Source organism: Pyrus communis, chromosome 2 (assembly GCF_963583255.1).
Source record: "Pyrus communis chromosome 2, drPyrComm1.1, whole genome shotgun sequence".
NCBI classification, from domain to species: domain Eukaryota; kingdom Viridiplantae; phylum Streptophyta; class Magnoliopsida; order Rosales; family Rosaceae; genus Pyrus; species Pyrus communis.
This window is the reverse complement of record NC_084804.1, coordinates 2646699-2669410: the sequence shown is the minus strand read 5'-3', so window position 1 is coordinate 2669410 and position 22712 is coordinate 2646699. Positions and strand designations below refer to the sequence as shown.

Genomic DNA, 22712 nt, shown 5'->3' with positions numbered 1-22712 from the left:
GTCTCACCAAGATGATCAACTTTATTTCCCTGAGGTCTTCGCCACTAAGAAATGATGTTGCGTTTCCCTCTTTCACTCCCGCTTTCTCTTTCTCCACTGCACTTGAATTCATTGTGATTTCTCCAATCTAGATGTTAGAAAATATAAAATGAGTACTACTAGGGTATAAAATACGGACTGCACAATTGCTTCTCGAATTTTATGACCAATTCTAAGCGTGCACATTAAACTCTTTCATTTTTTTTTTTTTATATGTGAATGATTACGACAATTAAGTTCAATAATACTTCTTCTTTACTTTATTAAAAAAAATATTAAGTTCAAATTTTATGAATAAAAGATATGACGTTGATATTGCATGCAGATATTGCAGCAGAGTAGGCATAGGATGAGACCTAGGGACCTATGGTATTTGTATTTTTCCATGGAATTGAGTTCTAGTTTAGTTTGTAGGGAACTGATATTCGGTATTATGATTAGATTTGAATTAAGAGTATTATTAGGGCAAAGTGGGGGACATTGTTGAAGGCCTTTAGTCGGCTCAATTATTCACAAAGGCATTCCAAATTATTTTTCACTTATCAAGTAATCCGGATCATTTAATTTAAATTGTGTTGTCCTATTGACTCATTTTACTAGCCTACTTTACACATAATTTCGATCTCCAATGCCCAAATATCTCTCTTTCTTGAATAATCCGAATTATCTGACCTGCAAGATCTAGAGTATAAAATCTGGAGAAAATCTCGATCTCCCTCTACTACTATACATGAATAGGGCTTAGGCCCATCCATTATCCATCTTAATATTCCACACTCAGGATAAATTTTTAGGAGTGCCGGGTACATCAAAAAATTTTGGTGTACCCTCACTCATTAGAATTTGATTTTATTTATTTATTGAAAAATAAGTGAGGATAGGGTACACCATTATGAGTGAGGGTACACCAAATTTTTTTGGTGTACCCGGCACTCCTAAAAATTTCTCCACACTCAGTTCTTGGGTGTCACAATTACTTTATTGACACTTCATGTCATTTGACCTTGACTTGTAGATAGTTACCCACGAATTCTCCTGTCCCACCCTTTCGTCAATGCGGAGGTTCTTGGCAATTACATTCTTTCATTCAACGTAACTTCCTAACATTTTACCAAAGTTCCCGATTTCATTAGAAAATTTATCGCACGGTACAACACGAATCTTAACATAACTGTAAAAACAGAAACTCGAAAAGACAATAGCAATTCTGATTTGACAAAGTAACTTGCCAGCAACTTGCTTGATTTCCAAACAAATTAATCAAAGTAGCCATAATTAGTGTTACATGCATAGGAACCGGATTCTTTCAGGACTCAAAGGAATTAAGCCCAACAATCAAATGATCTGGACCATTGAAATTTGATCAAACGGCTACAATTATTATAACTTTTAGAGAACTTTCTGTTTGTAGCTGTTAGATCAAATTTCAATGGTCCAGATCATTTGATGAATAAACTCATTTCCTTTGAGTCCGAAAAAGATCTGATTACACATGCACAAACCTAAACACCTATAGTTACCATCATCAATTACACACCTAGTCCAACACGATGCCCCTTTATCGTGACAATGACATCGCGACACGTGGAACAATCATATTTGGACCCTTCCTACCCTAGTTCCTCACTCCCACATGGAAAATATAATAATCCATCTTAATAATTTAATTAGTGTGACAACTGACAACGATATTATACAATAAAACAAAGGATTGCCTCTTTTGCAACCCCACCAAAGTGCTGGCATGCGTTTTAAGCTTTTGGAATTCTTCGTTTGATCAGTGAGATTGAATTCTTAAAAGATAATACTTGCATCCCTATGTGGAGATGCTTATATGCCCTCATTTACGAATGATACCAAATCAAAAATTTTCAATTTATTAATTTTCATTGGAAAATTATTTCTACGAAAAATCATTTGAATTGGAGATCGTTTAATCAATCAAATACATCAAAACAATAAGCGGTTTATCATGAACATGTTACTTAGTACCTATACTGTCAATTTGTTTAGTACATTCATATGACTAAATGATATCCGCTTGAAATGATTTTTTTGTATGAATGATATTCAATTGAAAATTAAAAGACTGAACGGCTTCGATTGTGAAATTTGTACCTTCAAGATACGTTATTCGTAAGGATATAATGAACTCATTCCTAAAAGGAGAATGCAACTATTATAAATTGTACTATTTTATTATTTAAGTATGTATTAATGTGGTATGATGCCCTCGTTTCTTTGGTTAACTTATTAAGACTATTCTTTTGCTTAAGTTATTTAAAATTTGTATTTAATTTTTTTAGAAAGTTAATAAAAATTCCTCACAAATTTTTTATTTAAAAACTCTTAGTGACACACTGTAACATTCCACATCGTTCAGGGGAGTGGATCCTCTAAGCCTTATATGTATATTCATATCTCTACCTAGCACGAGACCTTTTAAGAGCTCACTAGCTTTGGGTTCCGTAGGAACTCTGAAGTTAAGTGAGTTCGCGCGAGAGCAATCTCAGGATGGGTGACCCACTGGGAAGTTCTCGTGTGAGTTTTCAGAAACAAAACCGTAAGGGCTTGGTCGGGGCCTAAAGCGGACAATATCGTGCGACGATGGAGTCGAGTCCGGGATGTGGTGAGGGCTCGAACCGGGATGTGACAATTTGGTATCAGAGCCAATCCCTGGCCGGATATGTGTTGACGAGGATGTCGGGCCCTTAAGGGGGTGGATTGTAACATCCTACATCGCACAGGGAAGTGGATCCTCTAAGCCTTATATGTATATTCTCATCTTTACCTAACACGAGACCTTTTGGGAGCTCACTGGCTTCAGGTTCCGTATGAACTCTGAAGTTAAGCGAGTTCGCGTGAGAGCAATCCCAGGATGGGTGACCCACTAGAAGTTCTCGTGTGTTCCCAGAAACAAAATTGTGAGGGCGTGGTCGGGGCCTAAAGCGGACAATATCGTGCTACGATAGAGTCGAGCCGGGATGTGGTGGGGGCTGGGGCTGGGATGTGACACACACCCCGATCGGAGTCAATGCATGTTAGCCGTCACCCGAATGTGACGTAATCAAAAAGAAAAATGAAGCATAAAAATATGGATAAATTTAAACCAAAACTAACATTTATTTAATCTAAAGTAGCGAGTGTGGAGTAGTGGGAAGAAACCCATAAAACATAAGTGTTCACAGCGTAGATGACATAAAAGTGTGCAGTTGAAACTAGTTAAAGTACTTAATACATAACCGGGAAAAGCCCCTACATTTATTTAGGAGTATGTCAGAACTGCCAGATATTCCTCGTACGCCACAGAGTAATCAGCTATCTAAGTCCTGGATTGGCGAAAAATAGAAGGGTGAGTAGGCAAAAACTAAGGTTTATAAAACACATTTATTTTCTGAGTATAGTAACCTCTCGCTGTAAAACACGTATAGTTTCTAGAAAAATCATGCTACATATAAGTATGAAAACAACTGTAAATCAACAATAAATCCAGAAATACACTAATCATAATATCACAACAGTAGCATAATAAAATCAGGTGCTCATCAATCTATGCTAACACACGAGTTCATGCAGAGGGAATCTGACATGAACAGGACTAGGTGTAATCATAATATACGCTCTAGTACTACAATCACATGAAGACTGGCGCTAGGCACATCACATACGAGTCGGAGTTGTCTAATCCAACATGTACAACAGGACTGGCATCTACAATGGATCCAAGGTGAGCATGCGCCTTGTTTGTCCTTGTACCTTTTCGAGGTAAGTCTCACCTATATGTGAAATAACTTTACTAATTAATTAATTAGGACCTACACAAAAAGGCTAGGAAAATCCCCCATAGTTTGCTCAAATGGAGGGTTTAAATATACGAAAATATTTTACTTGACGTCGCAGACCCTTACACGCCAAGCACACACTGGCCGGTGGCCGAACGTGCCACCAAGTCGCGGCCACACGCGCAGGCCACGCGCCTAACAGGCTGACAGAACCCTAGGGAATATTCCGTCATATTTGACGAAATATTTCCATTAAATCTAACGGTGTTACCTAACAACGTCAGAATATTCCGTTAACTTTAACGGAATATTCTCCTTCTTCTCCTGTTAACCTCCACCGTCTGGTTCACTGATTTCTGGAAAATTTTCAAAACCTCATAACTTCTTCATTTCTCAATCATTTTCAATGTACTTTATATGGAAATGAAGCCCAGGAAGAGGAGAACAAGTTTGTACCTCTTAAAAGTCCAAAAGGTGGATGGAAATGGATCAAAATAGACTCAAGACTCTCAGTCCTACTTTTGTTGTCTCAAACCCGTGGGTTTCCTCGTTTGTTCCACTTCAAAACTAGGCTAATGGCCTCGGGGAGTTGCCTAGATGCTTCCAAAACTCCAAAATCTTGTAACTCGAATGAAAAAACTTCAGGGAAAACTCCACCCAAGTCGGAGCTCCGAGTTGGACACTAAAAACTCGATCATTTCATGATCAGTTTGTACGGATGGGTTCGTGAGGATGAGGGGAGCACAATGGTGATAATTTGAGGATCAATCTGCAAGGTTTGGTGATGGTCCTTGTTGTTGCAAAGAAGAGAGAGTGATAGGTGAGGGAGAGAAGAAGAAGAAGAGAGAGAGAGAGAGAGGAAATGTTAAGATTGGACAGAAAGAAGAGAGAGGGTGTTGTCTGATTGGGTGAAAAGATGTGGGAAAATGATATGATTGGTGATGAAGTGTGGTCACGGGACACACTTTTAAAAAAGGAAAAAAAGTGATAAGATTTGTACAATTTGAAATCAGACGAAATCTAATGTACCCTATGAAAAACAGTAGCTTCCAGTACTAAATAATTAACGCACACATGTACAATTATACCTGTTGTTTACGTACTTTAACTAAATGTAATTTTTTCGTCACAAAACCGTTTCGGGTCTAACTCGCGCTCACACGATCGTAACAACGAGTACTATTAAATTATAATAACGAGAAAAATAATTTAAAGCCGAAGAACTATGTCCACGTCACCTTGCCAACAAGGGTATAAACGTCAATTTACACACTCTGGGAGAAAATTACATAGAAAATTAAGGACGGGTCGTTACACTTAGACAACTTTCTTTGTAATTAAGACACTTTTTTTATTATTGAAGACACTTGTTTATTATTAAAAATATTTTCTTTAATTCAAAATTCTTGTGAAGTGTGACTCTTTTATTTTGTGTTCTTATAATACAAAAATTGTCCTTAATAATAAGAAAAGTTGTTTAAGTGTTTTTTTTTTTTTATAAAAAGAAGGGAAATTTTATTAAAACTCATTCAACCTCTTTTTACACCCAATTCTAAAAATATTTTATTCAAATTCCTAGTTCACCCTTGTATAAAACTGAAAAACAAAAAACAAAATCAAAATGTCTTTTTTACACTCACTGTCACTTCCACCTCAAACCCCACCAAAGATTTGCTGGTGATTTTTCAAGGCAACTTCTGCCTTCCATGGCAGCCCATTTACCTTTCACAAGCTTTGACATCTAACGCCTTCCATACAACACAGAGGTACCCTTGGTTGTGATTCTCCACGTCGCCGACTCTATAGCGCTCAAAAACTGTGTAGGCCCCGATTTGCTTTCGGCATTTGTCGGTTGAAGGAAGTGAGCAATAAAGAGGAGGAGGAGGAGGAGAGTATAGGATAGAAACAGAGAGAATGGAAAAGAGCCTGAAAAGAGAAGATGCTGACAAAAAAAAATTTACCCGCATCAGGGAAGAAGATGCCGGAAAGCAACGGGCGTTGGTGGGGCTGATATGGGTTCATCTCCTTTCAGTATATTCTTCTTCTCTCACATTAATTTAGGGCTAAAGTGGAGAGTTTATTAGCAAAAATATTTAAGTTGGGTGTGAAAAGAAGTTTTTAGGGTTCAAATAAAATTTCCCAAAAGAAGTTTTGTGAAGAACTTTTTATTAGTTCTCCTTATCAATTTTTAGTTTAATTCGTTGACGACATATATTATGTCATATGCATTTTAGTTAATTAATTAAAACGTGTGGGAGACTGACCATGTAGACAAGAACCTTTACCTAACCAAACCAATTCGATCAACAAGTTTGATTTCAATTCCTTTCACACCCTGTCTTTGATCTTAATTAATTTGATCAGCATCTAACAAAGATTGGAATTTGTTTCAAATTATTTATTTAATGAGTTTCCACTTCGTTTGGTGCCTTAATCATATTCATGCACGTGGATCCCCAGTTCTTACTAATTTGACGGCCAAACCTCGATCCATTGATGATGATAATATAGGACAACGATTCTCTTTATTTTAAATTTTCTCTCTTTCAGTCTCTTTTTATTTGAGAGGTTACGATTAAATCACATTAACATCTTTTAATAACTTTTTTATAGAGAGAAAAAAAAACGAGGAAAGTGAGAGAGAAGAGAAGGAAAATGAGAAAATTTTAAGGGAAGAGAATCATATTCCGATAATATAAACTCATCATATAATTAATTCATTCGCTCTTTACACATAAACATATTTATGATGAAAACTTTCTTGTTATTATATTATAATGTTGCTCAAAATTAAGAAGTTAAGAATCATGTTAATATGCACATATACATAATCAAATGATCTAATGATATTCAGTTTCTATTTTGTTACAAATTAAAAACACAGTGAGTTCAAAGATCAAGAACGACAAACAGCAGTAAAACATGAATTTTGTGGGAAAGTTATTATCGCACGCTCATTTTCTTCTTTTGCATACGCATATTTATTTGGGACCTTATAATTGAACAAATGAACCAATAAAGATACACATAAATTAGAATTTAGGGTTTAGGGTTTAGAGATTAACTATTTCCCCTTGCAAGGACCACATACGTACCCTTCATTCTAGCTACATTGCACATATTTGCATGGTGCATGGATGTGATTAGAACACATAAGGCCAACCTGTAACATGTAATCACATGTATATAGGGCCATGGGATCATCAAAACCCTCCAAATATTGTAATACATAAACCCCACTTGTGACTACGTGATGCTCGACTGTGCAATTTTATCCCTACAAAATTGGGTCTACCCGACACCCCCTCTGCGACACTTTGATCGTACAACAAGACGAGCTACCTAGTTAGTCCGTGGATACTAGTGTACTTGATTCCTATTTATGTTCATATAATTTCATTCCCAAATTTTCCCTAATTATTATTGTAAATGGTATTGCCGCACACAATGTCGTCTAGAACTAGTGAGCTTAATTTTAGGAAAACAATAGTAGTTCGATGACGTGATGTGATAATAATAGCTAGTTCAATGGTGTCATGTGATGATAATAAGAACAGTACTGGAGACACTACTAGTCCGATGACATGATGTGATAATAATAAGAACAAAACTGAAGACACTAGCTAACTTATTATCTCAATCTTGTAATATATCAATTGATGTGGTAGTGTTTTATATGTTCATGTTTGGACCAATATTTGAATGAGCCCCTCAGAAGGTTGATGCATATAAACAAGTTTTTGTTCTACGTCTTCGAGCTATATACCCTCATTTAGTTATGGTCACTCATATTAATGTGATAAATTAAACTACAAAAGAAGCATAAATGTTAAAACCAAAATTTTACAAGCGCTTTAGTGATTGGCTGAATTTGCTTGATTTAATCCTAACATTCTAATCTAGCCCTTTGTAAAATCGATGCATCACATACATTATTCTATTTTACTATAGACTCTTGTTAAAACTCTTATATGTAGCATTGCTTGCACAAACTGTGTAATAGGAAATATTTTTGCTCACCACTTTTAAGTAATGATAAGATTCACCAACTTATTTATCATTATTAGATGAGCTTAAATTTTGAAATTTGCGTATTAAATAAACATAAATCTCAAAATTTAAACTTACGATGATAAATAAAGTAATAAATACTATCACTACTTAAAGATGATGAACAGAAATGCACTCAACCTTAAAGCAGTTCCAGCATGGGAACCCTCCCCCCAGGCAATACACTATGCTATCCACCCAGTGAACAATAGATGCCCTTAATGAACAGTAATTGTCTTTTGCATCTCCACCATTGCACTTCAATAGCCTTAGCAATAGACAATAAAATATTAGTATTTTTTATTATTTATAAAATAATACAAAATAATTTTATTTGTAATTTCGGATAAGATTTTTAATCCTTCTCGTTGCGCCACGTGTCATTATCCGAAAAATTATAAAATAATACAAAATAATTTTATTTGTAATTCCAGATAAGATTTTTAATCGTTCTCGTTGCACCACTTGTCATAAAATTCGAAAAGACAATTATTGGTGATGGATTTCTGATAAAATTTTTAATCGTACTCGTTGCGCTACGTGTCATTATCCGAAAATACAATTATTGGTAATGGATTTCCAATAATATTTTTAATCCTACTCGTTGTGCCATGTGTCATTATCCGAAAATACAATTATTAGTGATGGATTTCCAATAAGATTATTAACCAATCACGTCGCGCCATATGTCATAATCTGTTTACAATCTTTGAGGATAGATTTCCATCAGATTTTTAACGAATGACGACATGCCACGTGACATTATCTACAACCTAATCCTTTCTGAATCCTCCATATAATCCACCATCCATCCTCACAAATCTCACACCAATTTTCTCAAGATCTCTATCATTATTCATAGTTTCTGCTTCCTTCTTCACCAAAATCTCTATCATTATTTATAGTTTCTGTTTCTTTCTTACAATGTCTTCTTCTTCCTCAATGATGATGTAGGAAATCAATCAGCAAGAGGAAGAATTGTATAACCAATCAGAAGGAATGTTCAATCTCCAGGTGGCCCAAAATGAGAGGGAAGATTATGAGGAGCGTAGAAAGAGAGATGACGAAGCAAGAATGGCAAGAGCCTCACATTCCCGTCGAGTCATCCAAGTTATGGGTCAGATCTGCAAGCCTAGCCGTTCCGAAAACCTTGATATAAGCAAGCAACGATGAGGTACGGAACTCTTGGATGATTATTTTGTCCATAATAGTGCATTCCCTGATACGTACTTTAAACGTCATTTTAGAATGGAACGACATTTGTTCAACAAAATCATGATTGTTGTTTGCAACCATGATTCTTACTTTGTGTAAAAGAATGATGCTTTTGGTGCTATGGGTCTCCTTCCAAAGCAAAAAATTACTGCTGCCTTGCGAATGCTTGCATATGGAGCATCTGCAGACTAAGTGGATGAGATAACGAGGATGGGAAAATCAACCATTCTTAAGTCCCTGATGAGGTTTTGCGGAGCAATCGAATCTATCTACACCGCAGAGTACCTCCGGATACAAACAAATAATTATAATGAAAGTAGGTAACAAATAAATAGATAATATATTGTTACCTGATCTGCGTAATTTTCCCCACTTTGAATATTATTACTAGTTTGTGCCAAGGCGTCTCTCCATGTACTAAACGATTGGCTAAGTAATTTCCAACGACTGGACATCGATTCTTTGGTTCTTTTCCCATCCATTTTCTTAAGATAATTGGTATGAATAAGACTCCACATTTCTCGCAACTGTATCTCATTACCTGTAAGCGAACTATGAGTAACTTCAACCCAGCTAGTACACAACGCAATATCTTCAAGAAGCATCCAATTCGTACCTGCATCAGTAGTTATTTTGTTGAAAAAAAAAATTGGATTGAAACTTTGAGAGAAAAATAGGAATTTGATTGAAAGTAGTTGAGAAAATATGAAATTGTGGTGTAAGGTAGATGATAATGAAAAGGTATTTATAGAAAAGTAAAAACAATTTTTTAAAAAAAATTTCAGATTTTTTTCGGATTTTTTACAATTTTTTTTAAATTTTTTATTGAACTAATTAATCTCTGCCGTTGGATTTAAAAAAAATTGAATTCCAACATTTCAGATTGTGCCACGTGTCACAACGGTAACTTTTCTTAATTTTAAAACTATTTTTTCTTTTATTTATTTATTTATAAAGCAGAATAATATCAACCGTTGATCTCAGATCCAACGTTTGATATTAAATAAGATTTTTTTATTTTTATTACCGTTGCAAATCGAACGGTCCAATTTAAAGAGCCGTTGAGATCAAACGGACCATGGGAAGCCACGTGGCTTCCCAACGGTAACCTCGGCAAACTGCAACGCGGGCCCCATACGCTGAAAAGCTGTCGGCTGATGCGCCCCCACGCACCTGACAGAAAAAAATATAAAATTGGGCTAATGCCAGGATGACGTTAGCCCTTGTGTCACATCCACTTGGGCTCTCGGGCTGGCAATTCCTCACGGGCTCGGAGCTCGGGCCTCCACTTTCCCTCAGGCTACCCACGGTGGAGCTTCAAGGCCGGGCTACCGACCCTATTTGGTCCACTATCCCCCAAGCACCAGCCCATGCTGAAGTTGCTCTTGCATATGTTCCTTTTACATAGCCAACGTATAAAGCACTATCAGTGGTGTTGAAGGTAGCCACATGTCACCAACCCCCCTTGACCTTCGAGGTTAAGTAATTCTCTCTCTCTCTTTGTCTTGTCCACGTTGTATCTTCTCTTAATTTACTTTAGTACTTGAATGTTTTCATTCTATAAAATTGTAGGGATGAGTAAGGAATAAGAGCATGGTACTATTGATTGTCACCTAAGTTTGCACAATTTTTATATGGTTGCCACCACACACCAGTGCCAAGCCCCACACATATATCAATTACAACCATCCTCGACCATACAAAACCTTTCATCTTCCATCATCATTTCTTAATATTCTTCTTACACTAATTATCATTACTATTTATATATATATATATATATATATATATTAAAATTATTAAGATAAGGAGACTCAACTTAGACGTGCTCACTTCTTATGAGTTTCCTAGGCATTTCATTGCACCTGAAGCCATACAATCACTCATTTCCTCCGACCGACACGTTACCCTTTTGCTTATAAGCAACCTTAGTCTCGTCCTCGTCAACTTCAATTCAGACTGCTTTCTCTTTTCGACGACCGTGTTTCAAGGGCTAGAAAAATACCCGAAGAAGAAGAAGAAAAATCACACACACTTATTCCTTGATCCTCATCTTCATTCGGGTTACTCGCAATCCATTCGTTGTTTCGGGTTTTGAGAGGGTTTGAGGAGATGGGATTGAGTACTAAGCAGGTCAACAGTGACGGGCTGGATTGGAGTCAGACCAGCTTGCTGCAAGCTCAGACGTTTCAGCTGCCAAAACCACCAAACGCCGTGAGGAGGCAGCATCAACAAAATCAGCAGCAGCAAGCTGAGCCATTGAAGTGTCCGAGATGTGAATCAACGAACACAAAGTTTTGTTACTACAACAACTACAACAAGTCACAGCCAAGGCACTTCTGCAGAGCTTGCAAGAGGCACTGGACAAAAGGCGGGACTCTTCGAAACGTCCCGGTTGGTGGCATCCGTAAAAACAAGCGCCTCAAAAAGTCCTCAAACACTTCTCCCTCAGAAGCAGCTGCCACAACCGTTGCAAACACTGCGGCGATTGATGATCACCATAAGCGGGAAACTGCTGCGCAAGCTCTCTATCACGCACTTATCGGTCCCCAATCTTCGCTTCCGCAACAGAATTTGGACAACACAATCATATTTTCGTCAGCAGGTTTAAGTAGTACTACTACTTTGCCTTTTCTTCATCAAAGTAGAAATCTAATAACCTTTGATCCCTTCTCAAGCTCAATTAGTACTACTACTTCAAGTTCCTTTGACACAAACCTCTCTTCAATCTCAACATCTTTGCAATCCTCAAACGTTTATAACTACGCTGCCGCTGAAGATCAGTTCAAAGCCACCGTAGAGGAGCCAACCATCACAAGCATCATGCCAAATATTCTTCCCCAGCAGCCTAACTGGAAAACCCCCTCCCCAAGCAACGCCGTGGATGTGTACTCGAACGACTGGAATTGGGAAGACATCGAAACCCTCGTTTCTACTGATCTCAACCTGCTTCATTGGGATGATTCTTCTGATCACATACAACTGTAAAATAATGAATTAGCCATCTTCATTAGCGGTATGTTAATTTTGAATTGCGTGTGTGTGAGACTTTTACGACTCAGAAACAGTATCCCCGTTCTCTAATGTGTCACTGTCAAGTTTGTCACAGTTTTTCTACTTGTGCCGATCTTCAGGTAATATAATTTCTCGTAGTTTGCTCTCTCAACTTGTAATTTCCAAACAGAGATGTAGACAGTTTGAAGCTGTCTTTGTCCTTCGGTTTCAGCTTCGAGATATTTAATTTTTGAAAAATATATATATTTATTAATTTGTAAGTTTGTAACTCCTGGTTTTTATTTAACTTGATGGAAGATGCAATTACATGCATGTGAATGAGGTTTATATTAGGGTTTCATTGTTCAATTGAATAGAATTAATTGGTTTATTTTTTATTTTATAGAATTTCGGTGAGTGGTTTGTGATAGGGATAGAAATGGGGGACTCCTACTACCAGCAGGGCTCACTGAAAGAATGTGATGGAAGATTCTTGTGGATATGTATGTATATTTGGACATCTGAATAAGTTTGCACAGATTTGTTTCCCCATATTTTATGGCCACTGGTTCTAGTCCCGACAAATTTTGGGTTGTAAAGTAATTAAATTCTTAACAACTTGTTTTTTAATGTTCTTAATTATAGTGAAGTATTTCGCCTTGTATATGGATTAAATGAATTAAAAGAGAATCAAAGAACACAGGAAGAAGTGTACGACACGAGAAGAAAACGAGTGAAAAATTCACAACCCATTTCATATTTAATATTATTTTCCCCATTCTAGTGTTGTGTATTTGATCCTTCGTAAATTTCTTAGATTGAGCCCAAATCCAGTCTCAAAGTGGCCCTATTCTCAGGATTGAGACCCTCTCTAGATCTCACTCTCTGGAGCCACCGAATCTTGTAATTCGGACCATTCAAGAGGGAGATAGATGAGGGAGTTGGAGAGAAATGAAGGCGTGATTTTGTGTGAGGTGGGCAGCATGATTTAAATTAAATGATCCAAATTGTTGAGTTTGTCGGCTCCAGAGAGTGAGATGATCTCAATCCCTATTCTCATCCTCTCACTCCAGTTCTAAAGACTAGGGATTCAGGATGTCCATTTTGGGGCCACAATTGTGAGACATTTTTGTTTTCTTTTTATTAAAAATAAATCATATTTTAGATGCTTCAAGCCTACGTTTTCCTCAGATCCATGAGTTAAAAATTAGGACCTTGAAGCAAATTGTAATCGATGGATGGCTCAAAAGCACCAGTCCAATGCTAAAGCAGTAAAGCGAGTAAGCAAAACAATCGAGGCATGGGCTGAGGCACCGGACATATGCCAGATATTATTTTGGGGGCTCGGTTGGAACGAACGGACTACCCATTTTCGAACGGAAAATGGATGCGTGGAGCGGCACTTTTCCAGTATCAATGATCTAGAACGGAAACTCAGTTATGATTACCCCGTCAGCCGTCTGAGGCGGGCTAGCAGGCTATTGTCTTGGCCGTTGTTTGGCGAGCTTATAAACGCTGGAACTGGAACTGGACTTGTTAAACTGGACAACGATCCAATGTACCAAGAGGAGTGAGACTCTCTACAAGACTGACTTGGACTCGATTCCAATCTCACCCAGTTCCATCCACCGAACAAGCCTCGTGGTAATTGAACTTCAAATTACATTTCACGAAACATAAAACCCAAATATCATACATAAATCACGAATATTCGAAACATACATAAATCATGAGCATTTCTAATATTCAATCATATGTCCTGTTAAGTTAGTCCATACTCATAAGATAGGCACGTCAGTTACTAGTCAACCAACTGCATGTGACGATACAAGATCACTCTCACTTCCCTCCAATTGGTTTCGGTTCTAAAGGTTCTGCATCCTCACACCGGCGTCTCTGCTATAGGGAGCCGGGGATTCGTTAGCCCTGGAATAGCTAACATAGTAAAGCTCCGAGAATATGCCTGTGAGGACGACAAATGCAGCCCCAGCTCCAAAGATCCCTTTCCTCAATGTCTCACATGAAAGGTCGTCCATAAACGAAGTCGTGTACTTTGTGTGGTACGCATTTCTCACTGAACCCGCGAGAAGGCATGCCTCAGCAATGACAAAAAGCACCCTGAAGTTTTCAATGTGACACCAGTCAATCTGAAGTCTGAAATTGAAACATAAGAATAGCACATATCTTTCGACAACACACGATATTGACCTTATATAATCAACCAGTGTTAACAACTATAATATCTGAGAATGCCCGGATTATATGAGGAGCACATACCAGCTGGTAATGAAGAGCGTAATTGCCCACGATCGAGAACCGCTGGGTCTCAAAGCCTTTCCACAGCACAAGCATCGACTTGCCACCATTATCAGAGCTTGACTTGCCAATAAGAACAGAAATGATCCCACACCTAAGCCAGTTGCAATGTCAGAATCATATACACAATAGGTCGAATTTGCTTCAGTTTGAACCTTGGCCTGCAAGGGAGAGATAATAGATAAAGTAACAATGTATCTAATTGTAGAAGAAGCCACTGATTCTAATAACTTAAGCTATTAGTGTGTGTTCCTCCTCGTTCCAGTTAATGTCAAATTCAAAAATTAGAAATGGAACTGTCCCTGCGATTCGTGTAGAACGTCAGTGACACACACACCTCTCCCCTTCGGCTTTTGAGATTTTTAATATCAAGAATTTGAGGGTGAATCTCAAGTGTCAACTCAAAATTCCTGCCAGACAGGTTTACCCCTCTCATCTTGCTTGATCTATCAGTGTTATGTTGACTAACAATCTTGAAAATTTGTTGCCTCTCCAAGCAAAATTCACATCTAATAAATCTGATAAACCCTACTTTTGTATTCTAACAGTGGTTTATTAGCATACAAAATATTGAACAAAAATAAATACGCCCTACGGTTTGGACTTTTTCGTTTGAAAAACGCCAAGAATTAAACCTACGGTCTAATAATAAACTAAAGGGTGGTGCTACCTCCACATCCTTCTTGCTTTTACCACTCGGCTTCTAATTTTCGATCCTTAGATCAAATGAATTGAAAAAAAAAAAAAAAGACAGAAATTAATAAGAGGTGGGTGAGTGGTAGAAATTGATGGGTTAATGGCACCACCCAAACTAAATAGCCATTCAAGGGCAGTATTATTGGTTTAATCTCCACAGAAAAATTATGTCCTCACCAATAATTAAATAAAATTTACACACTAATTTATGGATTTTTGTAAGGTTTTCTAATAAATCTAATCAATCTTTATTTTGCTTTAAAAACTCTGTTTCATATTTCACACTAAATTTTTTTTTTAAATAGTAATAAATCGACTACTTCTGTCTGAAGGCGAAATAAGTATATATTGCTCTAATAAATCTCTAATTCTAAAAAAATTGGTGGAAAGTATATATAAATAAAAAAGATCAAAACTTGAAGAACTCTAAGTTAAGAATCATATGATATTAGTCCTCCCAAGAAAGGAGAGAAACAGAGAGAGAGAGAGAGAGAGAGAGACACACACACACACACACACTTACAGTGGACCTTCGCTGCTCAGCGGCAACAGCCAGCGCAAAAGCAACCAGATCGAACACAAAAACGACAACCAAAAGCAGTGTTGAAGCCATCCCACAAAACCCCTTGCTTTCTCTCGAACTCGAATTTCGTCTAAAACCCCAACACAAATCGCAGAGACAGACAGACAGACAGACAGACACGAAAAAGAAGATAAAAAAGCGTTTGCTGTTACAATCAAACAGATTAAGTAAATAACGTTGTTGAAAATCAAGAGTCGATACCCACTCGCACAAAAGGCACGCGCTTCTCTAAGTAAAAGTTAAAAGCACCTAACTTTTTTTTAAGAAGTTTAACACAAAAAAAAAACTCCCGATACTATTTATTTTAACGAAAAATCATATTTTTACATTAAAAAGTTAATCATATTACTATTCACTTTATCATTTATTTTGTCCTTATCGTTAAAACTCAAAGTTTTCAAGTCATTTTCATTAGTTTTCCTCTTCTTTTTTTAACCTTTGTCTTTTCTTTTTTTCGATAGTGCTAACCGTGCTATCTAAACGTTAGCTCTCGATTCTCAACCATCAAATTGAACAAACTGAAAAAGATTAATAAAAATGTGAAAAGTAAAATTAAAATTATGAATAACATTTTCCTTCTTTTATATTTTATAAGTGTGACTTTTTCTTTCTCTTTTAAACTTTTATTTATTTACTTCATGGTGAAGAGAACATGAAAAAGGTGAAAAGGAGCTCAAATATTATTAACAAAACCAAAATTAATAACCTTCGCCCCTCCCGAGCAAATAAAGGGAATTCTAGATTCTATTACAAAGGTGAAACTTTTGAATCCGGCTACTCAAATTCATCGTGTTTAGTTAATAATGCGTCGATATCAATATTTTAGTTAATAAGAAATTGACATGCTGTTAAAATAATATAATTTATGATTTTCTGATAAGTGAATTGTGCTTTTACAATTTGACGTTAGCTTTGAGTTTGTAGGGCGAGTTAAAACGTTGTTGTACTTGGCAATCTTGCTATTTTGACCAAAAATGCAAAATAAAGGGGGCACTTTAATGAAAAAACTATCGGTACTATTTATTTTAACGAAAAATATTTTTACATTAAAAAGTCAATTCTAGTACTATTTACTTTACTATTTATTTTGTCCTTATTTAAAACTCAAAGTTTTCAAATCATTTTCATTAGTTTTCCTAAATAAAAAAGGTTTTGTTGCCAAGTATATCAAGAAATCCTTATCACGCTTAACAGTAAATTGTAGGACCGAAGAGCAAGGTCTTTTTTTTTTTTTTTTTAATTATATAAGTAGTTATATCTAAACACTTGTTTTTACTTTTCACATATCTTCTAAATTTCAGTCATCAAACCAAATAAATTGAAAAATATCAATGACAAAAAATTACAAAGGTGTATAGAAGGTAAAAAAAATAGTGTGAATAGCACTATCGTTTTTTGACAAGTGATGTGCTGGTCCATTTGGTTGCTAGCTGAATCTATTTTGACATTTACTTTTACCATGAAGTCAATTGTAATGGAAACTATCTGTCAACGTTTAGTAGTTCTAAAAAAACAAGATGTTACAAGTGAACTGGCAAAGACCTTTAATTGCGTTGATAGTTATCCTAATGTCATGGATTAAATCATTATCATTGCCAACTTTGTATTGATTGTAGATGGTTTCTTATACGATTGAAAAACCTTATTATTGGCTGATGTTGCCATAAGATGATGTTGATACATTTTAATATACACACAAATATGAACATTAGAAAGTGAGTAAATAAATCAAATATTTGCATTTTTAGTTCATTTGTCAAGTTTCATCCTCAATTAATCAATTCCATATGTTACATAAGATCTTTGATTTCTAATCCTAAAAAAAAAGTAAAATAAGGTGACCATCTTGTATGCCTTGGCACCAAAGTAACCACCAGACTGTTATTATCTTCAGCTCATCCTACAACAAGTTCGTTATCTCTATCCGCAAACTACTTTCTTTTCATAACATTTCTTTGTTAATTTTATCATAAATTAAGAGATTGCGCATAGAGATCACGGACTTGTTGGAGGATGAATTGAATATGATAACAGTCAGGTGGTGACTTTGGTGCCAAGGTATGAAAAATGGCCGGCCCGGTTTTGTTTATGCATGGCCTGCATATAACTAACAAAAGAAACGAGATCGAAGTAGTAGCATGAGGTCAAGGACAAGGGACTTGTTGGAAGACTTCGAAGCTGAAGGTGAGAAAGGTAGCACTCTGGTGATGAATTTGGTGCCAATTGTGGATGCCATAAATTCATGTAGATTCATTAGATCGAACAGTAAAGATGAACTCACTCCATAAGAATGGATTGGATCGCCTCCAATTCCTGACCACAAATGCTCAAATTAACGACGGCAATAGTTTCATATATAATCAAAGAAGAATCAAATGACGGAAACAAAAAAGTGCATACATAAGGAGAAAATGGGAGTGCGAACTTTTCTCCTATGCACTCCTCTCTTTTTTTCTAGAAATTGAATTGAGTAAATCAAACGAGGATCGAATTGCGTGAAGAATGAGAAAACAAGAGGGTGAAAAGAGAGACTGCAAAACTTACTTGAAGTTGAAGTAGAGGAGCGTCTGTGTGATTCTCCTGTAAAACTGAAAGATTTCTGCTGCAATTATCCATATACTGATGATCCATATACACACACGTATATATATTTCTGAATCAATAATAACCAAGGTTCGAGTACTAAAATCCAGTACAGGAAAATAAGCCAGGTTGTTGGAGTACTGGAATTTAGTACAGGTATACGCGTAAGATGTAGTACAAATTGTCGTGCAGTGCAATGTAGTACGAGTGAGAAAATAAAAGAACAAAATGGCAACAAATGAAATCGCGTTTGCATCAAGATTCAACAGACTGAATACTTTCCACAGAAGAGTTGGGGCAGCATAACTTTGATGAAACATAATCATGTTAAAAATGAATTAGGATTTTCTCCCCTTCTCTTTTCATCATCTTTCATCCCTGTCTCTCACACTCTCTATTTTGTTTTTCTCTTTCTATACAAAATTAATATAAGATGTTGATGTGGCTTAACCGTGACCGTTCAAATAGAAGGGGAGGAAAGAGGAGGGAAAAAAGAGAGAAGAGAATCCTACTCCATTAAAAATTGGGGCACCTCAAACTTTTTATATCTGCCCAATTTGCTGGTATGAGCTGGGGTCCGTTTATATATATAAGATCACTTTTAGATTTCGTCCTAAACACGGCTAGAATATGCTTTTAATTGCTATAAAAGTAGTTTAAAACGAGTGATTAAGCAATTTAGAGGATGCAAGTTTTTACAAACTATAGCCTAAAGAAGTAGAAATCTTCTGGTATAGTCGTACGTGTAACTTTATTTATCCATCAAAGATAAATACGAGGAGAATCAATACATTATGATTCACCAAATTGAACTTATGTAAAACTCGAATGCAAGAGGCCACCGTTACATGTCTTAAGTGAACATATTAACATGGCAGAGTGCTGTACAAAAAGTAAATGAATCATTGAAGTGGGTGTGATTTTGACAAGTGTAGGGCCTGTTATAAAAGTCTCGTCGTTATCTTGACTAAAGCATGGTAACAGAGAACGTGTGGCTGCAAATGTAATTAGTCACTCCAAATGACGTAAATTGTTCATACATACCTCTTTCCACCAAATTCACCTACTAGGACTTAGCCAGTTGGATTTTGATCCAACGGTTACAAATAAGATAAACATTTAAAAGTTATAATAACTGTAACCGTTTGATCAAAATTTAACGATCTGGATCCCCGAACTAGGTGGATTTGATGAAAAGGAATTTGGATACGTAGCTCTTGACAAAATGGAAACAAAGTTGTGGCTTCTCCTCCACCACTATATCCTCCAACACCATGATTACCACCTACTCCACCACCCCTTCAATCCCTCACATCTTCCCAAACAAATCCCAGATTTCCGTAGTCAGAAATCTTAGAGGTTCATGAAAGCAGCAACAATCAATAGTGACCAAAACCCTAATCATGATCCGCAAACTTGTCGAGTAAAATTGGATAGGAGAAATCTTTCTCCTTGGTCTAGGAGGACTTGCCTTGGAGAGTCATAACAAAACAGGGCCAGCAAATGCGGCAGAGGTGTCAAAGAGGGTGGTGAAATGTCTTAAGAACAAATGTCAAACATTTGCCTCTAACTTTTTTCATGTTTCTCTAACCTATTTTGTTATATTATTTAACATTGTTTTTCTCATGGGCATAAATTAAATTGCATATTTTTAGTTTGTTGAATCGTGTGTGTGATTAAAATATAGCAATTATGCACTATATTTTTTCAATAGGTAGTTTTGGTTGAGAGTAGTAAGTTGCCAATAGCTTTGGACTCGGTAGTGAGACAAGGAGGAGGAAGAGAAGGTGTTGGTGATTGAAGGGATTGAGTTTGTGGCGGATAAGGCTCTCAAGTTCGACGTGCATGTGAATGATGACGAGGACTCGCTGAGTCGACCCGACAAGTCCGAGTTTGCAAGGAGCTTGGTGTATTTGCCACAGTTCCAGAAGAAGGTTAAAACCAGCCTGCATCTTGGGATTCAGACTTGTTGGAGGACTTGGGAGCTGACGACGATGGCAGTATTAAGGTAACTTTGGTGCCAAGGAATGTCCAGCGGCCTGTCACCATTGGTCGGATCAAGATCGACTATTTTGCCTAGATAATTAAGAGCGATAAACTGAAAATATGATTTTAACCCTTGAAATTTAATTTTTTCTACATAAAATCCGTCATAAGTTTTTTACTCAAATAAAATTCATTCACTAGATTCTACATCAGCAAATTCATTAATTATATTTGACTTTAGACATTTAAAATTTTTCGATGCCCAAAACACCCTTATTTGAATGTTTGATGTACACAATTAGTTCCATACAGATTGTAAGGGAGAATTAATGGTTTTACGAAAATAAAAAAACAATAAATTTATTGCCTAATATATGTAATAATACATGCTTAGTTAAGTCAACAAATTATATTTTACATATAAATGTAGGTAAATTATTTCACACACATATATATAACAAAAAAAAAAAAAAAAAAAAAAAAAAAAAAAAAAAAAAAAAAAAAAAAAAAAAAAAAAAAAAAAAAAAAAACATGGCTGGTATACGTAAAAATTCATGCAAAATAATTTACCCATAGAAAATGTTATTTGATTCAGTGCACCTACTATTCGAATTTTAAAATGTTAGATTGCTTAAAAAAAATCAAAATAATTTCCGCACTATATGTAAAATACATGCAAAATAATTTACCTACATAATAAAGCAAACCCAATGTATGCAAAATAATGTACCTACATAAAAAAAATTATTATTTTATTCAATACTATTTTACCCATTATTTTGTACATATAATAATAAAATGTGCCCAATATATATGATGATGCATACAAAATAAAATACCTACAAAATATATGTTATTTGCTCATCATAAATTTACATATAGGTAGATTAATTAGTATAATATGTTTGATCATATATGTAGTATTGTGCATACATACATACATACATATATATTTGAACGTATAGTAGTACTATATATATATATTGAGCTTATGGTAGTACTGTATACATTTGAACATATATATGTATATATATATATATATATATATATATGTGTGTGTGTTAGGGGTAATAATATGCAATAAATTATTTGTTCATTGTAGTTAAGGTGAGCAATAGTATTTATTAATTTATTTTGAATATTGTGGTACAAGTTGTAAATATTTTGTATTAATAGGTCAATTACTTTCCTACATGGCAATCACTTTTAAATTTGGGTTTTATTTGGATGTTTATAATTAGGTGGGTTTTTATATAAGAAATAAGAGTTGCAAGGGTCTATATCTAAAGAACCCTATGATAAATCATGGGGTCGTTTTTTGTTTTTTATTTTATAATTTCCGTTCCAACTTTTACGATTACTTTTAGATTTTGTCCTAAACACAGCTAGAATATACTATTAATTGTTAGAAAAGTAGTTCAAAACGAGTGATTAAGCAATTTAGAGTATACAAGTTTTTACAAACTATAGCCTAAAGAAGTAGAAATCTTTTGGTATAGTCGTACGTGTAACTTTACTCGTCCATCAAAGATAAATACGAGGAGAATCAATGCATTATGATCCACCAAATTGGGCTCATGTAAGACTCGAATGTAAGAGCCCACCGTTACATGTCTTAAGCGAACATATTAGAGCAACTCCACCGAAACTCCTAGCCCGATGGACCAGCGACTTTTGCAACCCAATAGCCAGAGTTGCAAGCTCCAGCCCATGCGAGCGTGTGGATGAGGGGGGGCCCGAGTTAGAGGCTCGGCTCGAATCGATGGCCCGAGAGCCCGAGGGCTAGGTGACACCATGCTGACGTTAAGGCGACCGTTAGCCGCAATATAAAATGAATAAAAATATAAAATATTAATAAAAAAATATATAATTTTAATATAAAAAAGTAAATAATTAATAAAAAAATTTAAAAATTGTAAAACCCAGCAGGCTTCGAACTCAACAGCTCTCGCCGGAGTTCGTCATCGAGGCTGATGATACACCCACAGACAAATGGCAGAGACTAAACCCAAGGGTTTCAACTCGAAACACATAAAAACCAGAGAATAACTCAAGCAATTGAAGTAAGGCAATAACCTCACCTAGGTTTGAGCAATGGAAGCTTGAAGCTCTCGGCTTCAATGGTGGATCACCCAAATGGTGCTTAACTGATGCATGCAAGGGCATATTCGAGTTCCTCTCATCCAGAGGATTGAGATTTCAGAGTTTGTTAGTTTGATTTGCTTCGGTTTCGAAGAAGAGGAAGGATAGAAAGAGAATGAGAGTGTCGAGAGATTAAAGAGAGAGAGGTTTCAGAAATGAGGGGGAAGGGTTGCGTCGATAGAGAAATAGAGTGAGAGAGAGAGAGAGAGAGCTAGAGAGATGTGGGAACCGACTGACATGAGAAAGAATTTGAATAAAAAATCCGAAAAAAATTAAAATAAAAAAAATGATTTAATTTTTTCTATAAATATGTTATCATTATCTTC

The 22712-nt window shown here is 36.0% G+C and overlaps 2 protein-coding genes and 1 long non-coding RNA gene across 3 annotated transcripts; 1 reads left to right on the top strand and 2 right to left on the bottom strand.

Annotated features, from left to right (window-relative positions):
• Positions 1-10685: 10685 nt before the first annotated feature.
• LOC137726663 (dof zinc finger protein DOF1.4-like) lies at positions 10686-12369 on the top strand. The gene has a single exon (XM_068465599.1). The coding sequence runs from the start codon at positions 11199-11201 to the stop codon at positions 12072-12074; it is 876 nt and encodes a 291-aa protein (XP_068321700.1). The 5' UTR covers positions 10686-11198; the 3' UTR covers positions 12075-12369.
• A 1388-nt stretch (positions 12370-13757) lies between these two features.
• LOC137725783 (uncharacterized) lies at positions 13758-15796 on the bottom strand. Its single transcript, XM_068464567.1, has 3 exons — positions 15616-15796; positions 14358-14557; positions 13758-14198 (listed from the first exon to the last, which is right to left on the bottom strand). Exons 1-3 carry the CDS (start codon positions 15703-15705, stop codon positions 13946-13948), a joined length of 543 nt encoding a protein of 180 aa, XP_068320668.1. The 5' UTR covers positions 15706-15796; the 3' UTR covers positions 13758-13945.
• Positions 15797-17755: 1959 nt separating this feature from the next.
• Positions 17756-18794, bottom strand: LOC137726714 (uncharacterized). The gene is made up of 2 exons (XR_011067666.1): positions 18220-18794; positions 17756-17988 (listed from the first exon to the last, which is right to left on the bottom strand). It is a non-coding gene; the product is annotated as an uncharacterized lncRNA (long non-coding RNA).
• Positions 18795-22712: the final 3918 nt, after the last annotated feature.

Coding starts and splice junctions, on each gene's coding strand:
- LOC137725783 (XM_068464567.1), bottom strand. CDS start 15,705: ATGGCTTCAACACTGCTTTTGGTTGTCGTTTTTGTGTTCGATCTGGTT. Junction 14,558..15,615: donor CTGAGCAGCGAAGGTCCACT/GTAAGTGTGTGT, acceptor TCTCCCTTGCAG/GCCAAGGTTCAAACTGAAGC. Junction 14,199..14,357: donor ACGCTCTTCATTACCAGCTG/GTATGTGCTCCT, acceptor TGAAAACTTCAG/GGTGCTTTTTGTCATTGCTG.
- LOC137726663 (XM_068465599.1), top strand. CDS start 11,199: ATGGGATTGAGTACTAAGCAGGTCAACAGTGACGGGCTGGATTGGAGT.